The sequence below is a fragment of the Carassius gibelio genome, chromosome B16 (assembly GCF_023724105.1).
Source record: "Carassius gibelio isolate Cgi1373 ecotype wild population from Czech Republic chromosome B16, carGib1.2-hapl.c, whole genome shotgun sequence".
NCBI classification, from domain to species: Eukaryota; Metazoa; Chordata; class Actinopteri; order Cypriniformes; family Cyprinidae; genus Carassius; species Carassius gibelio.
The window spans coordinates 3,273,024-3,293,579 of record NC_068411.1 but is presented as its reverse complement, the minus strand read 5'-3'; the positions used below and the strand labels follow the sequence as shown (position 1 = coordinate 3,293,579).

Sequence of the window (20,556 nt, the reverse complement as noted above, 5' to 3'; positions counted from 1 at the left end):
GAAATAACGAAATTGTGAATATGTGAACGGCCCCTTAAAAGACAGCGCCCCGCGAGACAACAGTCACAAACCACCGAGCTACCGAGCTCTACTTTGAAATCTATAGCTGTAATCATTACACAACTAAGGCTTATGGACCCTTTTTTTTGCACCCTTAAACAAAGTAAAATCAATGAAACATAAACATGAAAACGTGAAAAACAACAACAAAAACTAGGAAATTAAAACTACACAAGACAATATAGATATATATTGATAATAATAATAGTAATAATAATAATAATAATAATAATAATAATAATAATAACAACATCACTAGGGATGTAACAATATTAAATATAGATCTAAATATAGATTGATGTAAGTGTAACTATGATGTCACTTTGTAGGCAAAAACCCGGAAGCTTTTGAGCATTTTAGCACTTCCGTTTCCATCATCGGATCTAAGATTGCTTTCCTACTGTGGAGACTCAACTATTATTCCATGTAAACACCACATTTACCGACTTAGTCACAGTAAAAGTGAAGCTTACAATACATAGTGCCTAAAGCAACATGAAAATAAAATGTTTACGCCTACACGATTTAATGGATTAAATGCACTGGAATTTAACTGAATAGTATGTGGAGACATGTTTTTAATTAAATTATAATTTTTTATTTAATTTCTTATTTTGAAATACACAGATATGGAGGAGGCTCCATAGATATGTATTTTATACCGCCCTCCCGCCCTTCCAGGGCAACATGGTAGTTTTGACCGTGGTGGACCGGTTCTCAAAAGAGGCACACTTTATTCCCTTGCCCAAATTACCCTCAGCCAAGGAGACAGCATTGCATGTCGTAGATCACGTCTTTCGCTTACATGGCCTCCTGAAATTTTGGCCAGAATTTTGTAGATTGCTGGGTGCGACTGTAAGTCTGTCCTCAGGGTTTCATCCCCAGAGAAATGGTCAAACCGAGAGCCAACCAAGATTTGCAAAGGGTGTTGCAATGTCTGGTCTCCAAGAATTCTTCCTCATGGAGCCAACAACTATCAATGGTGGAGTAAGCCCACAATACATTACCAGTATCAGCGACGTGCCTATCTCCGTTCAAGTGTAGTTAAGAATACCAGCCACCAATTTTTCCCAGTCTGGAATCCGAAGTCGCGTCCCCTCCATTCACGCCTTTGTCCAGAGGTGTCACCGCACATGGACTAGAGCCCACGAGACTCTACTCTGTAGGATTACCCTTGAACAGGCCATTTCATTAAAAGAACCCAACACTGCATTCTACAGTTCAGAACGATTCCCCATCGAACCATTAGTGCGTCATAAAACACAGTCATGGTGCCAAGATGGCTAAAGGAGATGTCACCCCCCTTTTCCTTCTCGTGCCTGTCTAATCTCATACCAGCGATGCCAGGACAGCAGGAAAAGATATGTCTTTGTTCCCCAAACTTAAGACCAAATGGCCAAGAACCCCTGTGGTGACCCCAATGCATAAATCCCCAGCCTTATAATGAAAGGAAGGATGCTAAGGCATTCATTTGGCCCAGGATCACCAAAAACCTTAAACCAGGGAACACTCCAAAACCAATAGACTGAAATGTAACCCACTTGTGGTTTCATACAAACAACGGTCTCAAAATTGCTCCCAATAAACTGAATTGATTACAAGTATTTACCTCTCAGGTTTCTTATGTATCATGTATGTTCTATATAACCTGTGGAATTATTTCTGTGTGTTTAACTTTCATTACAGCCTATTTGTAGGGTTTTCTAGCTCAGTTATAATAACTAATCACCAGAAGTTGCCTCATACATGTGTATTCTCTGTATTATGTGTGCTTTATATTACTCAAGTAATTTTGTGTGTTAAACACAAATCCTTATTTACTTCCACCTCAACTATGGGAAGTATATGTATTCTGCTACCTACTTGATGGGTAAATGATTTCTAGAATTTTGATATAAAGTAGATGTGTGTAGGATGCACCACATTTAAACTATTAAGTTTGCTTATTAAAGCGTTTAAACTAAACTCTCAGAAGTTTGGACACACGCGATCACGTGGACATTACGATAATTACATGCAAGAACCGGAGAACGGAGCATAGGCCTTGCCCAAGACAATATCTGATTGGCTGTCGCACTAAGAAGGACGGGTCAGATGGACACGCTTATAACCCAATGACAAGCTTTTTGCCTTTGCTTTTTGCCCTGCTTACAGTGACTTGGGCTCTTGCCTATGGTTTGTGCTGACCTTTCCATCGTCCAGCGTGTACTCTTCAAACCACCAAGAGCTCACTCAAAACTCATCAACTCTTCAGTAAGCTCCTTCGCTGAACTTCGTCAACCCTCTCAGAGGGTTGATAATATTTTGTCCAGAATTTATAAAATACCCTAATCTCAATTTATCAGTGGACGAATAGTTGATAAAGTGTTAAATATTATTTCTGAATAATTTGCATACTAATTCATTTCTTATTCACTTTAATTCAATCCCCTTTGTGTTATATTGATCTTAATTCCCTTATTAATCTTACAACTCCAAGTGGGAGTGCGCACCAAGGCTAAAGCCAATCGCCACCGGTCTAAGCCTCCCGTATATGTTGTTGGTCAAAAATTGTGGCTTTCTACCAAAAACATTCCTCTCCAGCTCGCTCCCGAATTCATCCCTGTCCTTCGTCTCTTGTTTGTCAGATCGTTGTTTGAGGTCCTCTGTTTTCAGGATTTCTCAGAGGGCAGGCTTCAAGTATAACTCGTTTGAAGTAATGGTGCTTCATATAACATTATCCAGAGAAACAAATGTTAATGATAAATCCCCTGTTATGTTTGTACTGGCTACTGTATACAGGCCACCAGGGCACCATACAGACTTTATTAAAGAGTTTGGTGAATTTACATCCGAGTTAGTTCTGGCTGCAGATAAAGTTGTAATAGTTGGTGATTTTAACACGTTAAGCCTTTTCCTCCCATAGAAAACCATCATAAGGCTTAAGCAGTTATTAAACGACTTGCACTCATATTCAGGGATCATCTGTTTTTTTTTTTTTTTGTTTTTTTTTATAGATAGTATACTTTATTAGTATGATTTTTTTAGTGAGTTTGGTCTGTTAATATCACTGTCTTAGTACATTAAGCCATGTTAAGCGTTGTTCACGGTAAGCGTCCAGCGCAGCTGCCCCCTCAAGCATCAGGTCGCGGAGCAACATCAAAAAAAAACAGCTGAGACCTTTGCGAAATCTGTAAAATACAGCCGTGAAAGTAACAGGCATACCTGCTGAAGTCACGGACAACCTCCACGTCAGTGCCCATAGCCAAGAGAGCGTGAGCAGATAACGAGCTCACACGCTTTCTGCATGAGGAGTGCATCGACTCCAGTGTGAATCCACTGTCCTGGTGGGCCAGTGGTACCGCGATAATCAGTCTAGATTTCCGCTGCTATCCAAAGTCGCGTGCAAATACGTGTAATACCAACCTGTCCTCCAACCCCATCAGAGTGTATACTACAATTGCGCCCCTATCGGCAAAAGGTCATTTTCATATTAATGTTTTGTACTCTTTTATTTGCCCTCTGGTTTACGTTTCGTTTAGCTCAGTTAGTAGATTATTGCGTTATACCTTGATGTATAATCATGCTTTCATTGGTTCGTTCTCATTGAACAGACGTGCACGAAAATGTATATGCTCAATAAATCATAATTTAGTATGATTTCTGTGAGGGTTAGGTTTAGGGGTGGGGTTAGGTGTGGTCACTTGAACGAATAAGCCACCTACAGTAGTAAAATATGTAGGAAATACTGTGAGATCGGTGTAAAACGGCCACACATTGCATAATAATACTATTTGTCACAAACAGCAGCTTTTTATGTAACTTCTGAGTGTTTTCTGTCAAATAATATACAGAGATCACATTATTCCATACTGCAAGTGTGCAAAAGATGACTTCATACTTATTTAGACAAAAATTTTATACAAAAATGGTATTATTCCTTCCTTCAGTTGGAATAGAATAACTTTTGCATAGATTAGGATAGAAAGAAATTTCTGTTTTCCTCTAATAGCTGACAAGTTTAACAAGCACAAGACATTTGTCTGAAGTTGCCAGCCCCTTCAATGCCTGAGTTATACCATTTCAAACTTCAGTTTACACAAATAAAATAAAAAAGCGCCTTGTTTTTTTTTCCCTATTTATTATAACACAGACAGCATATATTGTCATTTTTATCAATTTCAACAGTGTTTTATGTAATTTCAAAGGGTTTCCTTTGAAATTATACCAAACTTTCTGAGCTTACACTGTAGTATTAGTATAGGCAGGCATTCAAAATTAGGTAGGAAAATGAAAAACGGAAATCCCCAAAATAGCATTTGTGCTTAAGAGGTTAAATAACCGTGTGTTTTGATTGGTAATGACGTTATACATCAATTCATGACGACAGACGCAACGCGATACTGTCATTATTTTTACGCCCGCTAGAGGGCGCTTAACTTTAAAATGTAAATATAGGTCGTAATAAATGCTTGCACAAACAACCTATATGGTCGTTTTTTGTTATACTTTCACAATACACAATACTATCGTCTATCGGTGCAATGTTGGCGTCTCCTGGCATGACCAGGCAAAACCAATAAAACCCATTACAAACTTGCCTTTTGTTGCATCCAGTGGGGACATAATTACTGATTATAATGACTTATATGGTATTTTTACATGTTTCATTGCATATTAATGTGTAAACATAAAACCATGTCTGCATTTGTGATAAGAGAAACAACAAACAACAAGCGCTACTCTGCAATGCTTAAAACTCTTTTGAAGGCCAAACAAAGTACTGTAGGTTCTCCACAACATGACGGCAACAACAATACTACAGAAAGGGTTACTACTATACTACTATAAAAATGGTTTTTGTTCTGGATTTTTTATAAAAAAATATAAATTGTCATTCTTTCTAAATGTGATGTACATAGGCTACTGTGACTACAAATAAACAGAAACAGACTCAACTGAATAAGAAGGCTATGTTCATAATGATTTATTTCTGTGTGACTAATTTTCAATCCTGATAAATTAATTTATTATCATCAATGTATCACTTATTATAGTAAAACATTGATGCTTTTGGATTTAAATATTTAACAATATTTATTTTTGTGATCATGCTAATTCCTGTGACTTATTTCTTATTAGTTTTCTGATAACTTCTCTTTGTTGGTATAATGATGGGTTTGCATGATGTTGTTCCTGAGAGGCATGTAAATGGGTGGGTTTTAGTGAAGTGCGGTGGAGCTTCTGGCCCTACGGTGGAATCACAGCGATATTTTGGCCTCGGTGTTACAGGTCCAAAAAAAAAAAAGAACTGAAAACTTTGGGTCCAAAAAATCCCTCTTTTAGACTGCATTTGAAAACTACGCTAGCTACTGGCTATATGCAAGCCCTATTTTACAGGAAACCTGGAAAATAGTCCACTTGGACTAGGTCAGCTATTTATAAATGCTGTTGAGAAGAAGATGTCTCTAGACTGTGTGACCAAGTGCGCTGGTCAGTTCTTGTTCTTAATACTTCCAGCCCTTTAATGCAAATTTAGCTCAGATTAATACAAAAACCTGCACATTTTGGCTTTAACTAAACAATTGCCCTTGTACAAATGGCAAGCACCTTGTTCTCTGTGCATTTGGCCATTCAGAAAATGTCTAACCTCAGATAACTGCAAAAGTATTTTGTGCTAACCACCCTTTATACTATATTGCTATATTTGTCAAACTAAGTGAACTACAAAGTTATTTTTAGTAAAGCATTAACCCATCATTGTATAGGACCTAACCCTGCTTGAAAGCAGGGTTGGACAGCAGCCCACCAAAGTATTTGGATGCATATATGTGTGTTTCCATCTATCTGAAAGAGGTGTTTTAAGGTTTTTAGTACTAAAGAATCATTGGAGCCTTCATGTTCACTCTACTGGCCACAGTAGCTATGGTGGGACTGATTGGGGGTGATGAGCATGTCAAGGATTTTGGCAGACAGCATAAAGACCTCCTCTGGAGATGTCCATTGTGCAAGTGACTATCTCCGGACCTGAGAACGTACCAGAATCTGGCACATTTGGGCATGGGTCTAATACACTTCAGTCTCCAATTAGAGAAAGAATAAACCACTGCGGGGAACAGGGCAGAGCTCACTTGCCTACAATCGACACAACTTTATTTGCTAGGTTTTGGGATTAAAAATATTTTCTCATTTGTTATTATGAGTTGATGTTATTGCGATGTAATAAGAAACACAATTCTTGAAGGCTTGGCCATATAAATTTTATTCTTATTGCTTTCATGTTAATAGTGTAGTTTTGAGGTTCAGTAGTCATTAGAGAACTGATTGTCTAAGACACAGCTTGAAATGAATAACAAGCTGTCTCATATGAAAGGTGCCATAGGGGACGAACGTGAGAAACAAAGAAATGTTGTGCACCCCCATTTATTTTTAGACATGGTTATTGAACTGATTTAGATCATTGCCACTCACAGAAATGTTCTGTGCACCTTAAGCAATAATGAGATGAACAGCATTGCACCAATAACCAGCATGAGGAATACTACACAAACCTCAGCAATTTATTCTTAAATATCAGAGTTTTTATATTTTTTCTACATACACTGGATTTGATGGGATCTTTTTAGGGTGTAAGCAAAATAAAATTAATACTGTGACAAATATAAGCAAATCTAAAGAACCAGATATTAACTGTGTCAGCTAGCTACAGAAGCTATTATCTTGGGATGAGCAAATGTTCAACTAAAATTAGGCAAAACTGGGTCAAGTATAGTTACTTTCAAAATATATCCTAGAACATCCCCACTGGCTGATATAAAATAATAATAATAATCAATGTTCTATATATAAAGGTCTGATTTCCTGCAAAGTGATTAATCTTTTTAGGAGTTATATATATATAGACTCAGTTCAGTTGCATCTGAGCTCAATCTAAACCGCAAAATAAAAGAGTAAAAAATAGATTCACCCTGCAGGAATCCAATGACCTAATGAAACCAAATAAAAGCATTTATATGAATCAATAGATTAAACCAGATGAAAGACAAATGGGCAATCAGCTCACTAGTTTTAATGCTAGAACAGTTCTCTTAGCTGAAACAACCTCACAGATGGCATTACATATTCTTGAACAAGGATTTCAAGACATTTGACAAAACAATTATGTGCAGCAGGCTAAAATAAATGGCACATGAATTAGATTAAACATCTCTTTTACCAAAGCTAATAGCTAAAAGGAGACTAATTTGAACACCATGCAAAAATATTAATGTAGCTCAACCAAATACATTTTAGCAATAACAGTGTCTTACCTGGGTGATTGGGTAACTCAAGCTTTGGTTCACATTTTTGAAGAGAACATTCTGAAAATACGAAGAATGACAGAAAGAGATAGGGGTTAGATAAAGTTCAGTACATTCTCAATCAAGTATTAGAGATGAAGAGGATTCCTGACACTTTGAGGTATTTTAAAGTTTTAAATTGGCATTTGAATTGGCGTTTTACATCATGAAACATACAGTATGGCCTAACACAGATCTCAGAAGTAAAGAACGATGCATTTACATAGTTGTTACATAAATTTGACAGAAAAAAAGAGTAATGATCAGAAGTTAGCATTGCTAAATTTAACACTCAAAGTGTGCTTTAAATCTATTTTGATTGGAATAATCTGACTATCTGAAACTATCTGACATATAAAGTCATGTGCAGTACAAGTATCTGCATCTACATCACAGTGGATGCTTTCAGCACAGCAAGTGGATATTATGCAGTGTATTGTCATTTCCTCATCATCTAAAACATTAAACAAGCTGTAAAAATCTGATTATCAGATTAAATTTAAAATAAGGATATATTTAAAATAATTATTATTTTTGGCTTGAGCTAAATTTTCTTCAATTAACATTTTTTTCAGAAAAACATGTTTTGTTATTATTTATTGGAATTTTATTTTAGGTGTTAATCATTTATAGATTACTCATGTTCTCATCACATTCCACTCCATTACTCTTTGTTGCATCACTTTACCTAACAATAACATAGTTTTTAAAAATGAATGCCATCATTTTTGGTGGAGGAAAACAGTGCAAGCTTAGAAAAGTAGCAATTTGACTAATTCTATGATGTATTTCTTGTTTTAGTTTGTTTGCATAGAAAATATTTCATCATGTCTGATAAATTTACAGAGATCCATATGATAACACCAAATTTTCAAAAGATGTTTAAAACTCCAAGTTGACACCTTCAGGCTAACTTCAGCTCTGCATTTCAATCCTGTTATCATCCTTTATTGGTTAAAATTAAGTTAAGCATTCACAAATAAATAAGGTTTAACCATTGCAAGTGTTTTTCCAGTTAAAACACTCCAGAATGTGTGTGCTTCAGCCTGTGGTTTGCTTTTAGAATGCTCTCTGGCCTATTGAGTATTCCGCTGAGACTGTGATATGATCTTATTTTAAAAGAGGCGACCCCCAATACTGCTAAGCCGAAATCCTCCCTCGTTGCACTGAGGACTGACACTCACTGATAAGACCTAAGTCACTCGCTGCCCTTCCTCACTGACACTGCATTATAACTCTTGGCCTTTACCATAACCTCAATATTAGATGGCAAATGTCAGTGCTGATCTGGGAGTATCTGCTGGAAAATATACAAGGTCTTGATCAGATAAGGGTTATATGGCAGTGGCAAGGCCTAGTGGTCTCTTATCAAGAGCAAAGACCCCATGGCAGGAATAAATGATTTACCTCAACAGGATTTTAGGTGAATGCACCTGCTTTTCCTGATGTGTATCTTGTGCAAACACACACCACACAATGTTACAAAGCACATTTTCAGGCATCAATTAATTTGAGGTAAAATTAATAGTGAACTCAAAAATTTGATTCTGACATATAATTGACTAATTTATATGTAATTAACTCACCCTTGGTCTGTGGAACACAAATGTGCCATATTTTCATGTGCAAGTGCAAATACAAAGCACATTTGTACAAGTGTCTACAACAATTGCATAAAATATTTTAATGGTATTTTTGGTTAGCTCCTTTTATGTTCTATGGGTGAAAGAATATCAGATTTGAAATGCATATGAGTGATGTGAATTCTCACAATAGAAAAGCAAAATTATTGATTGTGAAAATTGTGAGTTTATAACTCATAATTATAACTTTATACGTAATTCATCATGCAATTCAGAGAAAAAAAGTCATAATTGTGAGATACAAAGTCAAAATTACCTTTTTTTTATTCAGTGGCAGAAACAGACTAATCATTTAGTAATCATAAATTTATACATTTATTATTAATATTTGTAATACCTGAAACATCGTCACATCGTTTTTACAGTGAATATTTTGCAATTATATCTACTATTTGATCTTCACTAAAGGTTTATTGAATATTTTCACTGGCCAACACAGCACAAGTGTTTGAATGACTGTGGTTTTGACTTTTGAAAGAAATCATGAAACTGTTTAACATCTGTGTGTGCTTCACTTCCTCTCCTGGGCAGCCCATTGGGCATCTGCCTTTATTTCAAAATCCAACTTTGAGATAAACACATCCATAACATCCTCCCCTCAAAAATCTGTTCCTCATTGTAAAAACATTGTTCTCTAAACCCCTTCAATAGATGGAGAGAGATATGTAAACTTAAATAATCTTCTTCCAATTATAGAAGATGACATAGCAGCATTGTCTATTCATTTACCATAATGCTGTTCTGCATTTTAGGGATGTGCAACAGTGATCGAGTACTTGAGTACTCGACCGCGACAGCGATGATCGATCACGTAAACGTGATCGATCATCTTTTTTTTTTTTTATTGGTTATGGCAGCACGTTGGGCAGCGCCCTGAGCTCTGATTGGTTAGCTTCCCACTTGATGCCTCAAAAGACGTAAGAAGACAGATAATCATGGCCTCAAAGTCACGTAGTAATGGTTGGCTTCCCTTTGAGAAGAACGATGAAAATACAGTTCAGTGTAAGCTGTGCAGCGCCAAGCTGTCACACAAATCTACAACAAATATAATCCGCTATCATCTAAAATGTGTACATAAAATATCTGGCGATAACAGAGCGGCAACTCAGACCAGCATTGAATTACTTGCCGTAAGACCTTAATGCCACGCAGGAAGAACAGAGAAGATGACAAAGCTAATCGCTGAAATGGTGGTGAAAGATTTGCTGCCCGTTAGTTACAGGGACAGAGAAGGTTTACTTGTCCAGTGGTACATGGCTGTTCCTGCAACATCTGTTACAGCGGAGCCAATTTATTCCACTAAATGTGGACAGGCGCACTCGGCTCTCATCTGAGCACGTAGACCGCCTTATCTTTTTTAATAGACATTTGATTGTTTCACCGGTCGCGGTAAATATAATATCCTTTTTTTTTATATATATATAATATTATTATTTTAGTTTTAGCCATAATTAAAATATCTATGCTATTCGGTCTCTGTTTTATACCTTATAATAGTGTTTAAACTTGGTGAACTCTTTTCTTTATCTTTTAAAAACTGTTTCACCGCTGGATCAAAATAAATATGCTGCTAAAGTTATACTGGAAGACAATGTTTTGTTAAAAAAAATGCAGTTGAATAAGTAGCAAAAAAAGAAAAAGTATGTTAATTTTTAAATCACAGACAAATAATGAAATGGTCTTTATAAAATAAAAATGGACTAGATATATTTGTAGCCTAACGAAAATCAAAATGATTTGTTTGTCATAGTTTTTATCTTAAATATATTTTAAATCTCATTCAATTATTTAGCAATAATCAGTGATTTCCATGCTGTAAAATAATATTTAAATAATATTTTGGTTGATCAGAAAGAGCAAATTGAATACAAAATATTAATTAAATAGAATAGGCCTACATAAAAAAATAATGATAGTGACACTAATGTGAATTTATTGTAGCCTACTTTCGTGTTTGTAAATCGTAATCTGAGTTACACTTTTGGTCAAGTTCACATCTGCATCGGCAAATTTTTTTCAGATAAAAGTTGCAAAGAGCTAGTCTACGTCTGATTAATTAACATGAACAATTATTCTGAAATCGCTGCATCAGCAATTCGTGTCATGCTCATATAGCCTAAGCAATGTCCGATAATGATATTGCTCTTAAATGTTTTATTTTTCTATTTTTGCTGTTATTAATTTATTACTGATGTTATAATAATGCAGCCGAGCTTTTTTTCCGCCATGTTTGTGGGCATAATTCAATTCAAATGGAATTATAAATATAGATCTGTGGTTCTTGCCCATCTTTCAGTGCGCTGTCATGAAAATGCATCAGCGGCAGCTCGCACTCTCTCTCTCACGCATAACTTAGCATCCTATTGTGCTGATACAAGTTGTAATGTTACGTCTGATATGTATCTCAGTTATCTGATTTATCATAGGATGTGTCTTAGAATTAGCTTCCGTTTATTGGTATACTCTTCACCTCAGGCAGATATTTCTTGCTCCTTTATTAATAACATTGCTTCATCATAATCATAATCTAACCTGTCCTAATCATGTGTTCATGTTTTCATAGACAGATTTTCATGTCAGATTTTTATTTGTATTTTTTTTCTTTTTCATTTTCATAACAATCTTCAGATTTTTTCATTATATAAATTATGGACATACCCCCAACCCCCCACCCCCCGCATAAGCCTCACCCCCGATTAATCGATTAAGTGAAGTGAAGTGACATTCAGCCACTTCACTTCACTTAATCGATTAATCGGGGGGTGAGGCTTATGCGGGGGGTGGGGGGTTGGGGGTATGTCCATAATTTATATAATGAAAAAAAAAAGTATAAAAAAAGATTTTTATTTGTATTTTTTTTCTTTTTCATTTTCATAACAATCTTCAGATTTTTTCATTATATAAATTATGGACATACCCCCAACCCCCCACCCCCCGCATAAGCCTCACCCCCGATTAATCGATTAATCATTTTTGAAACCTATCGATGATCGAAATGAGAAATTTCCCAAAATGCCCATCCCTACTGCATTTACATTGTATCGTAGCCTACTGAAACACTGACATGAAGAGCAAATTAAGAGGTTCTAACCCTTCAAGTACAACTTTGGACAATAAAAATTTTTTTTTTTTTTTTTTTTTTTTTTTTTTTTACCTAGGAGTCAGTGATGTGTGGGTCAATGTATTAATAACCCAGCACCCGACCGACGTTTTCAACTAACCCGCCCGCAAATCGGACCGCAAAAAAAGGAAAATTAAATATTGTACCCGACCCGCTTCCTGAACTTAATATATTCTAATCTTGTCAAGAATTATAAAAAAAGATTAAGTTGACAATGCGGACTCGCCACGCCAGAGAGAAATCCACATTTCATATGGATTACATAATCAGAGAGTAGCCTATTTATTTTGGTTTGAATATTTTCAATTAAAAGTAGACATTTCAAGCTTGTAATTTATAGCCTATTTTCCTCAAATTTGTGAGGCACAAGCTGAGTTTGGTGCCCTCCAGTTCACATGCTAATGCAAGTGATCGTGCTGGAGCCTCATTACATTGTCTACTATATATTTGCTTCTTATTTATAAAATATGGGCAATTGATTGACATTGATCAAAATTAAGATACAATTTATAAAAAACGAAATTTAAAAAAAACAAAGAGTTTTCTATAAAACAAATCTTAATGTAGTCGTCAAAATCTTGTTTTGCCAAAAACAGCGTCTTCACCTTTTCTCTTGCCGCCTCCATCTCTACCTGAAGACTGAGCTTGTGCATCATCTTCACGCCAGTTATTCAGCCAATATAGTGAAGGCCTATGTATTTCAAAATTGTGTCTAGTACTATATAAATTAGAAGGTTTAATTGGCATCTTTATTTCAAACGACCTGACCGACAGCGACCCGAATATCATTAAAAATATTTTTGGATGACTCGTAACTGTAGGCAACCGCGGGTGACCGAAGGTACCCGCTCGTTTTGCATCAACCCGCGCATCACTGCTAGGAGTACCATGTAAAAACCACAATATGTCAATGATAATCTGATACCATGGTATTGTCACAGTGCATTTTTGTAAAGGATGATTACATGAATGGTACCCAATAACTAAGCTTAGTGATATTTAATGCATTCCTTCTCTTTATCTTAAAAGTTATTTTCCCAGTTGAATCAATTCTGCATCTGCAGCAATTTCAGCACTAGTGTTGGGTAGGTTCAGATAATATTTGATCATTCAGGGCTTCATTATATTACATAATCTAATGCTTTTTTACTTCACAAGCCATAATGGTTATGATCAATCTCACAGGCTACTGTAAACAAGATTGCAATTCAGTTTAAATAAGTTGGACTCTGGGGTCTGGTTCAGGATACTTGGGCATTTATCATTTTCATGAGATGACACACTCATATGCCCATCTGGAGGCCAAAACAAGGATTTCCTTGCCCACCGATTATTTCTACTAGGTTTGCATTAGGTAGGCTACTAATGTATTATGACAGTAATTTTAAAATACCAAATTCAGTACACATTACTGATAATGCAGTCTGATAAGCAAATGCGCCCAGAACATGAACGCAATGCGCAAAATTGCACCTGAAGTGTTCTTCATAGATAACCATTATAATATGTAGCTTAATGCTTTAAGACAGTGACAATGTGCTACTTTTGCATTGTTTTTCTATTTAAACATTCTAGACTTACGTTTGTGACCATTATGCTCGTGTCTTTTGCTGTGTCTCACAGATGAGCGTTTGCGCCCAGAACATGAACGCAATGCGCAAAATTGCACCTGAAGTGTTCTTCATAGATAAGAATTATTTAAAAATATATGATCTGTCTTATTTTGTTATATGAATAAAAATAAAGTTGACCTCCGAAGACGGGGGGGTGGTGGCTGGGCAAAAAAAAAAAAAAAAAAAAAAAAATAGATAACCATTATAATATGTAGCTTAATGCTTTAAGACAGTGACAATGTGCTACTTTTGCATTGTTTTTCAATTTTAACATGCTAGACGTACGTTTGTGACCATTGTGCTCATGTCTTTTGCTGTGTCTCACAGATGAGCGTTTTTAAGACAGAGTGTCATCAAAATAATTTAAACTTTTACATAGAGTGCAGCTCATCAATGGCGAAACAGTGGACCAATCAGAAGACCCCGGAGGTGGGGCATGCATTGCAGCCTTTTGTTTATAATAGAAAGCTGGCATGGAAACTGTTTTATTTGATGGCAACATGGAAGAGAATGCATTCTGCACTGTGTCTTGTGTTATGAATGCAAAAACATGTTCTGTGTGAATGGGCCTTAAGGATGTTTTGCATTTCAAGTCTCCCTGCCAATCACGTGAATTAAATCTATGAATTTTTGACATGGGAAAGCATTCTGTTAATCCGCTATTGACTCAACAAGTAGTGTGCCTTTTGTTTTCTGGAAACTTCCTTGAAAACAATCATTTTTACAATTTTGCCACAAGTGGCAAAGAAATCACACACTTTGGCTTTAAATAATCTTAAAGTACCTTCTGGGTAAATTTATAGGGGAATGATTACTTTGTCAAGCAGCTACGATCCTCAGCATTTAGCACTACCCACAATCCAACATAAAGTGACCATACAGGGGGAAAATGTTCTCATTTTTCATATCATGTGATAATCAGATGTGTAATTGTCTCAAATAGCATGTTTCTTTCCAATGTAATTATGTTTTATAGTTGATCAAAGTGAGGCAATGTTAGGAAATATCCCAAGCCACAATCCTCCCTTCACTTTTAGCTAACCTCTTATTACACATAAAAAGACGTAAGTTGAGAATGATTTTAGCAATGACAGATCTCTTCAAGTCAAACACTGCCAGTACAGGATATGAGCAATTTCATTAGGCTGCATTTGGTAAATTGCACAATTATGGAGAAAATTATAACTTTCATTTGGCAATCATTTCATCAAGTCAAAAAGTCACTTTAGTATCAGAGGAAGTGAAACAATATCATAAGGTTTGACATCACTTAAATTAAGAACGTCCTTTCCTTTCAAGAATGAGGCCACAACGGCTTTTCACACCTCATCCTTAATTTAAAAAACGGACTGTTAAATGATTACAAATTTGGAAAGTTGGTGCAACAACACCTTAAGATGTTTTGCATAAAAGGCACAGAGCCACCACAACAGAGAATCAAGTATTCGGAAGTCACAGTTTCTCGCTCTTTATTGCAACAGACTTCAAAGGAGGTTTGGCCACACCAATAACAAGAAAGAACAGTAAAGAGTTAAAAAGACTAACTCAGCTCAGAGAGCAACATTTTCTATGGAAGTGGTTTGCTGCTGATAGACTCTGAGGGAGGGCTCAGGTTTTGTGTGATCCAGCCTTCAGCTGTTCCGCCACATTGTGAAGTGGGCTGAATATGTCATGACAACCTCAATCATCCATCCTCAAGTGTGTGAATAAGTGGTGCTGTCATGTATAAAGAGCTGTCTTCAAGACAGAAGATGGTTGCATTGTATTGAAATAGATACAACTGCCATGAAAATTTGTACATATGAAATGCAGCCTGACATATTTCAAAATACACAAGTTTGTTGAGTTAGAAGCGGTAAGCATACTTGTGTATGTTTCAAAATTTCCAGGCCACAGCTTGTTCCAAGCAATAAGTCTGCATTAGAAAAGTGAGTATGTCAATGTCGGCAAACTTACTGTATAAGAAGCATGACATGTATAAAGAACATGACTATTGGGAACATGACCACAAAATGATTTAGTAACAATACAGTTGTTACTGATTTTGTTATTATGACAGAAATAATCTGGATCGGGGTCTTCAAACTAAGGTTGTCAAGCCTTTTAGACCTTGGTGGACAGATAGGATGGAACAGGTTACATAATATTAAAAATTAAATGTTTCAATATAGTGTAAACTGCCATTTTAATATGTTAGCATTTATTGTTATGGCAGATGTATTAAAATAATTGTTTTTGATGCAAAGAATCATATACTTAATTTATTTATTTTTTTCTAATTTTACTCATTTTGTATTACATTCATTCAGTTTGTGTCTTGTTTTTCCCTACAAAACTGGATAAACCAGTGCCACCAATATTCTGAAACATCTGTCACACACTCCACTTATGGATGCCTCTAACTGACTGAACAGATCACCATCACTATTCCGTGCTGCTTCTAGCAAGCACTGAGCCATTTTCTTTTCTCAGCATCAAAAGGTACTTTAGAATGCAGGCCAAGGTTGGTGTGCAAGATCTGCAACAGTCCTCAAAACTGAACAAAAGCTCTTTAGGTGGGCGTCTTGCCCCAGAGAGACTCCATTCAATGCTCAGTGACTAAGTAGGGCACTGATGAGACATCCAATGTTCTGGAAACACAAAATGTGTTTAACGCAAAGACAGCCAGAGAGAAAGCTTGTCGGTGCCAAAACTTGAGTGTTGATCAGGCATGGGGCAATTAACAGACCAACCGGAGGAGTCAAAGAGAGAAGGCTTCGTTCAGAAACACTGCCCTAGGATGCTGCAGTGCTTTAAAATAGACCCTTGGAAAGACTTTGCTCTAATGGGAAGTGTGAATCTTACTGTATAACACCTTGTTTCTTGACATTTAGAACATAACATGAGCAAACCAGCAACTTACATACTGTTTAACTAAACAAACATCAGATTTCCTTTGGTTACATGAATCATTTAACAAAACACTGCATTGCAAGCATTTTAATGAACTTGTTGTTTATGTTGACAATGATGTGTTGAATGCTGGGTTAATTTCAACAGAGACGGCAACCCCCTACACCAAATTTGCCTACACCAGATTTTTTCTTCAGTCTAATCAGACCAAATTTCAAATGAGGCCCAAATAAGTATTATTCAAATTTGTAACCTGAATTCAAGTAAATTTAAAATATTTATAAATCCTTTTTCCAAACAGCTGGTACAATTTAAGGTCATGGGGAGCCATAGACAGGGAACCGCCATTACAGGCCTTACAATCTTAATAGAAACAGTTTAACATAAGGCCTTCGCAAGGTTTTATTTTATTTTTATTTTTTATTTTTTTTGTGAGGGCAAAAGTTGTAGTAACTTTTCCCCTCACAGATCTTCCAAAGGCGAGCTACTGAATGAAGCTACTAAATGAAGATACTGAATGTATTAAGCACCTTATTTGCTGTCATATCATGCTTCATTTCTGCTCACAAGAAAGTTGAATGAACAACATTACACAAAGCATATGCATCATCACTAGAAACCACTTGCTGAAGCAGAGAGAAAACAGAAATCGTGATATTGTGACAATACTTCTGTCACTCAGGGCGTCCATGGCCCATTACAGAGTCCCTTCTTGGATGCACCTGGTATTGCAGAGACAGCTGACACAAATCAAAGCAACAGCTGACTGCAACAACCCAACCAGTAGATTGTCAAAGTGGTGTATAAAGAAGCAGAATGATCTCAAAATTCACACGATGTCTGTGAATGTAGGGTAATAGTGTATTAATGTGAATTAACTCAGATGGCTGGTGATGTATGACATCACTGACATGCATGATGACAGCAGCAGCAGCACCATTAAAAATGCATAGCTGCCTGGGCCAAGCTTTATGACATCACCTTTCTGTGAACTCAAACATCACACTTATAAACAATGACATATGACATAAGGTTTTAAGAAAAAACTGCTGGACTGTGTGCTGACTTGTTCCCTGGCTATGTTTTGTGTACATTCAAATGCAATGTAATATTCCAAATAAATGATGTCATGTAAAAGCATTCAAAGTGATTGACCTATATATCTTAACCTGCCAACTATACCCTTACGCAAAAAAAAAAAATATATTTCTTAATGTATAAATTTTCATATATTGAAAAATATGCAATAATATATTTACTTATATATCACAATATGTCATTTTATACTCGGTAACACACTTTATAATGTGCATGTGTAAAAATAAATTGAACATATATCCATACAGTATATACACACATATATAGAAATTATATTTCTTGTATTTAACAATCATTTATGATATACATTTACATGTACATATACATTTTTCATATTTTAAAATTTAGCTAGTTTACAACAGCATAAGCACACTTGTTCATATCAAAGCACTTAGTGAGCAGACTATCACTGTGCTGAACATGTGCAATACTATAATTTTTTCAAAAATAAAGTAACATATAAATGTGTTTTGGCCAATCTTCTTCCTGACCACAGACTCTACTCTTCTGCACAATGGTAAGCCCACAAACTTACACATACGAGAAAACCTTTTACATTTCACAATAATACAACATTAAACACTAACAGACATCCACCTATATTAATATTGAGCCAAAACTCATGAAATAAAACTTAATTTTAAAATGGTTTACTCTCCTTTAACAGTCAGAAGCAAAGCATGCTAGGAACTAGAAATCTGCTGTAATGTGTGTGTATATATGCACGTATTCACATTTATATGGGAACATCTATGTGCAATACCTACATACTCAATAAAGGATCAAACAATGAACATTTATTTTTTATCTTAATTTCTAAATAGTATATTATGTATCAATATAGCTATATATTGTCAATGCATATATTGTTGTATATTTAAAAATATATAAGCTCTAGTTTCCAATATATGTAAATGTAGTAATAGGCTATATCGCATTATATTTTGCAGTAGGCTACATTACCATATATTTTTTTTTCCTAAAGGTATATGGCCATAAAAGCACGTTTGCAGATTCACAGTAACCATCATCAACATCTCAGAGGAGGAAAAAAAATATGTTCGGATCTATGGTCCCGATCAGTTCGGTCACGTAGCCTATCACTGACGTGAACGAGGATCCGGATCAGCGGGTTCATCATCACGAAAACACCGAACCGCGCGCCCCTCTCTTCTTCTCCACTTACCGGATTTAAAAAACGCCGCTATGTCGGCCGCCTCCTTAGATGTGTCCTCTCCCTCCCCTGAACTCATCCTCGGATCAGTGATTCTCCCTCAAAAAAACTCCCCAAACAAACGGGTCAGTGTCGATTTTCGAGATCAAGTGACTGATCAAGAATAAATCCTCTTCATTTGAAAGCAAAGAGTGGCTTCTTTCCTGTACTCGCTGAGCGCGGACCCTCCATCTTGGCTTTAGCTCGCAGGAGAGGTGTCGGTACCGATCGGCGGCGCTCCTGAGCTTCAGATGGTAGAGAGGAGGAAAAGGATGAAGGGAGGGAGAGGGGAGGTCTTCTTCAAGGAGGGGGTCTCCAGGAATCCCCCCCCCCCCCCCCCCCTCACAGGTCACCTCAGCCATCACAATGCTGTAATACAAAATTACAAAACGTCAAGAAGGAACTTTAGGATGCTTTTTCAAAGACTGGAAGTATAAACTTCCAGTCTTTGATTCAATAAAATGAAATAGGCTATTAAAAAACTAAACATTTTGACAGATATGATATGCTGATATACAGATATGATATACTGATATAAATATCATATACTATATGATATTTCTTATGATGATATGATATCTTATAGATATACGTTTTGCTAATTTTCATTAAAGGTTGATATAGGTGAGCTTGGCAGTCATGAGGGTCTCACTGGTTAGGCCTAAAACATACTGATCAATGAAATAATATATTTTATTACAAATTTGCTTCGCTGCAATTGGCTGAATTACAATCAAATTCAGCAGTCATAACATAAACTTTTTTAGTTATTTCAGTTCTGTGAAAAAGAGCTTAAATATATTTATAAATTATGGTTTGCTGATATATTTCTGTTCAATTTCACTACTATATAAAATCAAACAAATGATCAGATTTTAAATTGACCACACACACACATTTCTGTTTGTGGCTTTTTAAGCACTGATTATCAACATCATTAATTGTTTACTGAACCCACACGTTTTGTGTATTTTGTGACATCTGTGTTTTTTTTTTTTTTTTTGATGATTTACTGTTTTCTAAATAAAATCATCCTTCAGTGAGGTAAAGAACATTCCGTGTAAATGTAACATTGATATCTTTATTACTGACTAAGACCATGTCAAATATTGAAATCATAGTGAATTTAATAGTTGAATTCAAACTTTGATGCTTGTTATGTCATTAGGTTTCAAGGCTTTAGCCCAGATTTCACAAAAAGGGTCACATTGAATGCATACTTTCTGTTCAAATACAATACAATTTTAGTTAAAAAAAAAACAAAACTATTCATCCAGCTGCTTAAAATTCATCATTGTCAACATTATCAAAAATGTATTTCGTTCATCACAGACAACTTTTCACAAAAAAAAAAAAAAAAAACTAGATTTGGTACTACAAGATAAACAAAAGTTATGTAAGACATTTTCCAAAAACATGCATGCATGATTCCACACATAGCCTACATAATTACAAAAATACACATTTTAGCTATTACCTAAATATTTTAAAAATACATACACACATTATTCATATTTAGTCATACATATTTTTATATGTTTTATATATTTTATACATTTTCTTACATTTTCAAAGTGAAATATATAACTTTAATTCC

The 20,556-nt window shown here is 35.7% G+C and overlaps 1 protein-coding gene across 6 annotated transcripts in view; it reads right to left on the bottom strand.

Annotated features, from left to right (window-relative positions):
• Nucleotides 1-19,190, bottom strand: part of triob (trio Rho guanine nucleotide exchange factor b) — a 265,495-nt gene extending 246,305 nt beyond the window's left edge. For 4 of the 6 annotated variants that reach the window (XM_052577862.1, XM_052577864.1, XM_052577866.1 and 1 more), the window contains exons 1-2: nt 18,933-19,182; nt 7,350-7,400 (exon numbers count right to left, since the gene is read on the bottom strand). In XM_052577862.1, coding sequence (XP_052433822.1) covers nt 7,350-7,400; nt 18,933-18,999 — 118 coding nt within the window. In that variant the 5' untranslated portion in view covers nt 19,000-19,182. Of the gene's footprint in view, nt 1-7,349; nt 7,401-18,932 lie in introns of all 6 variants that reach the window. The other 2 variants (XM_052577868.1, XM_052577865.1) reach the window with 2 other exon arrangements.
• Nucleotides 19,191-20,556: the final 1,366 nt, after the last annotated feature.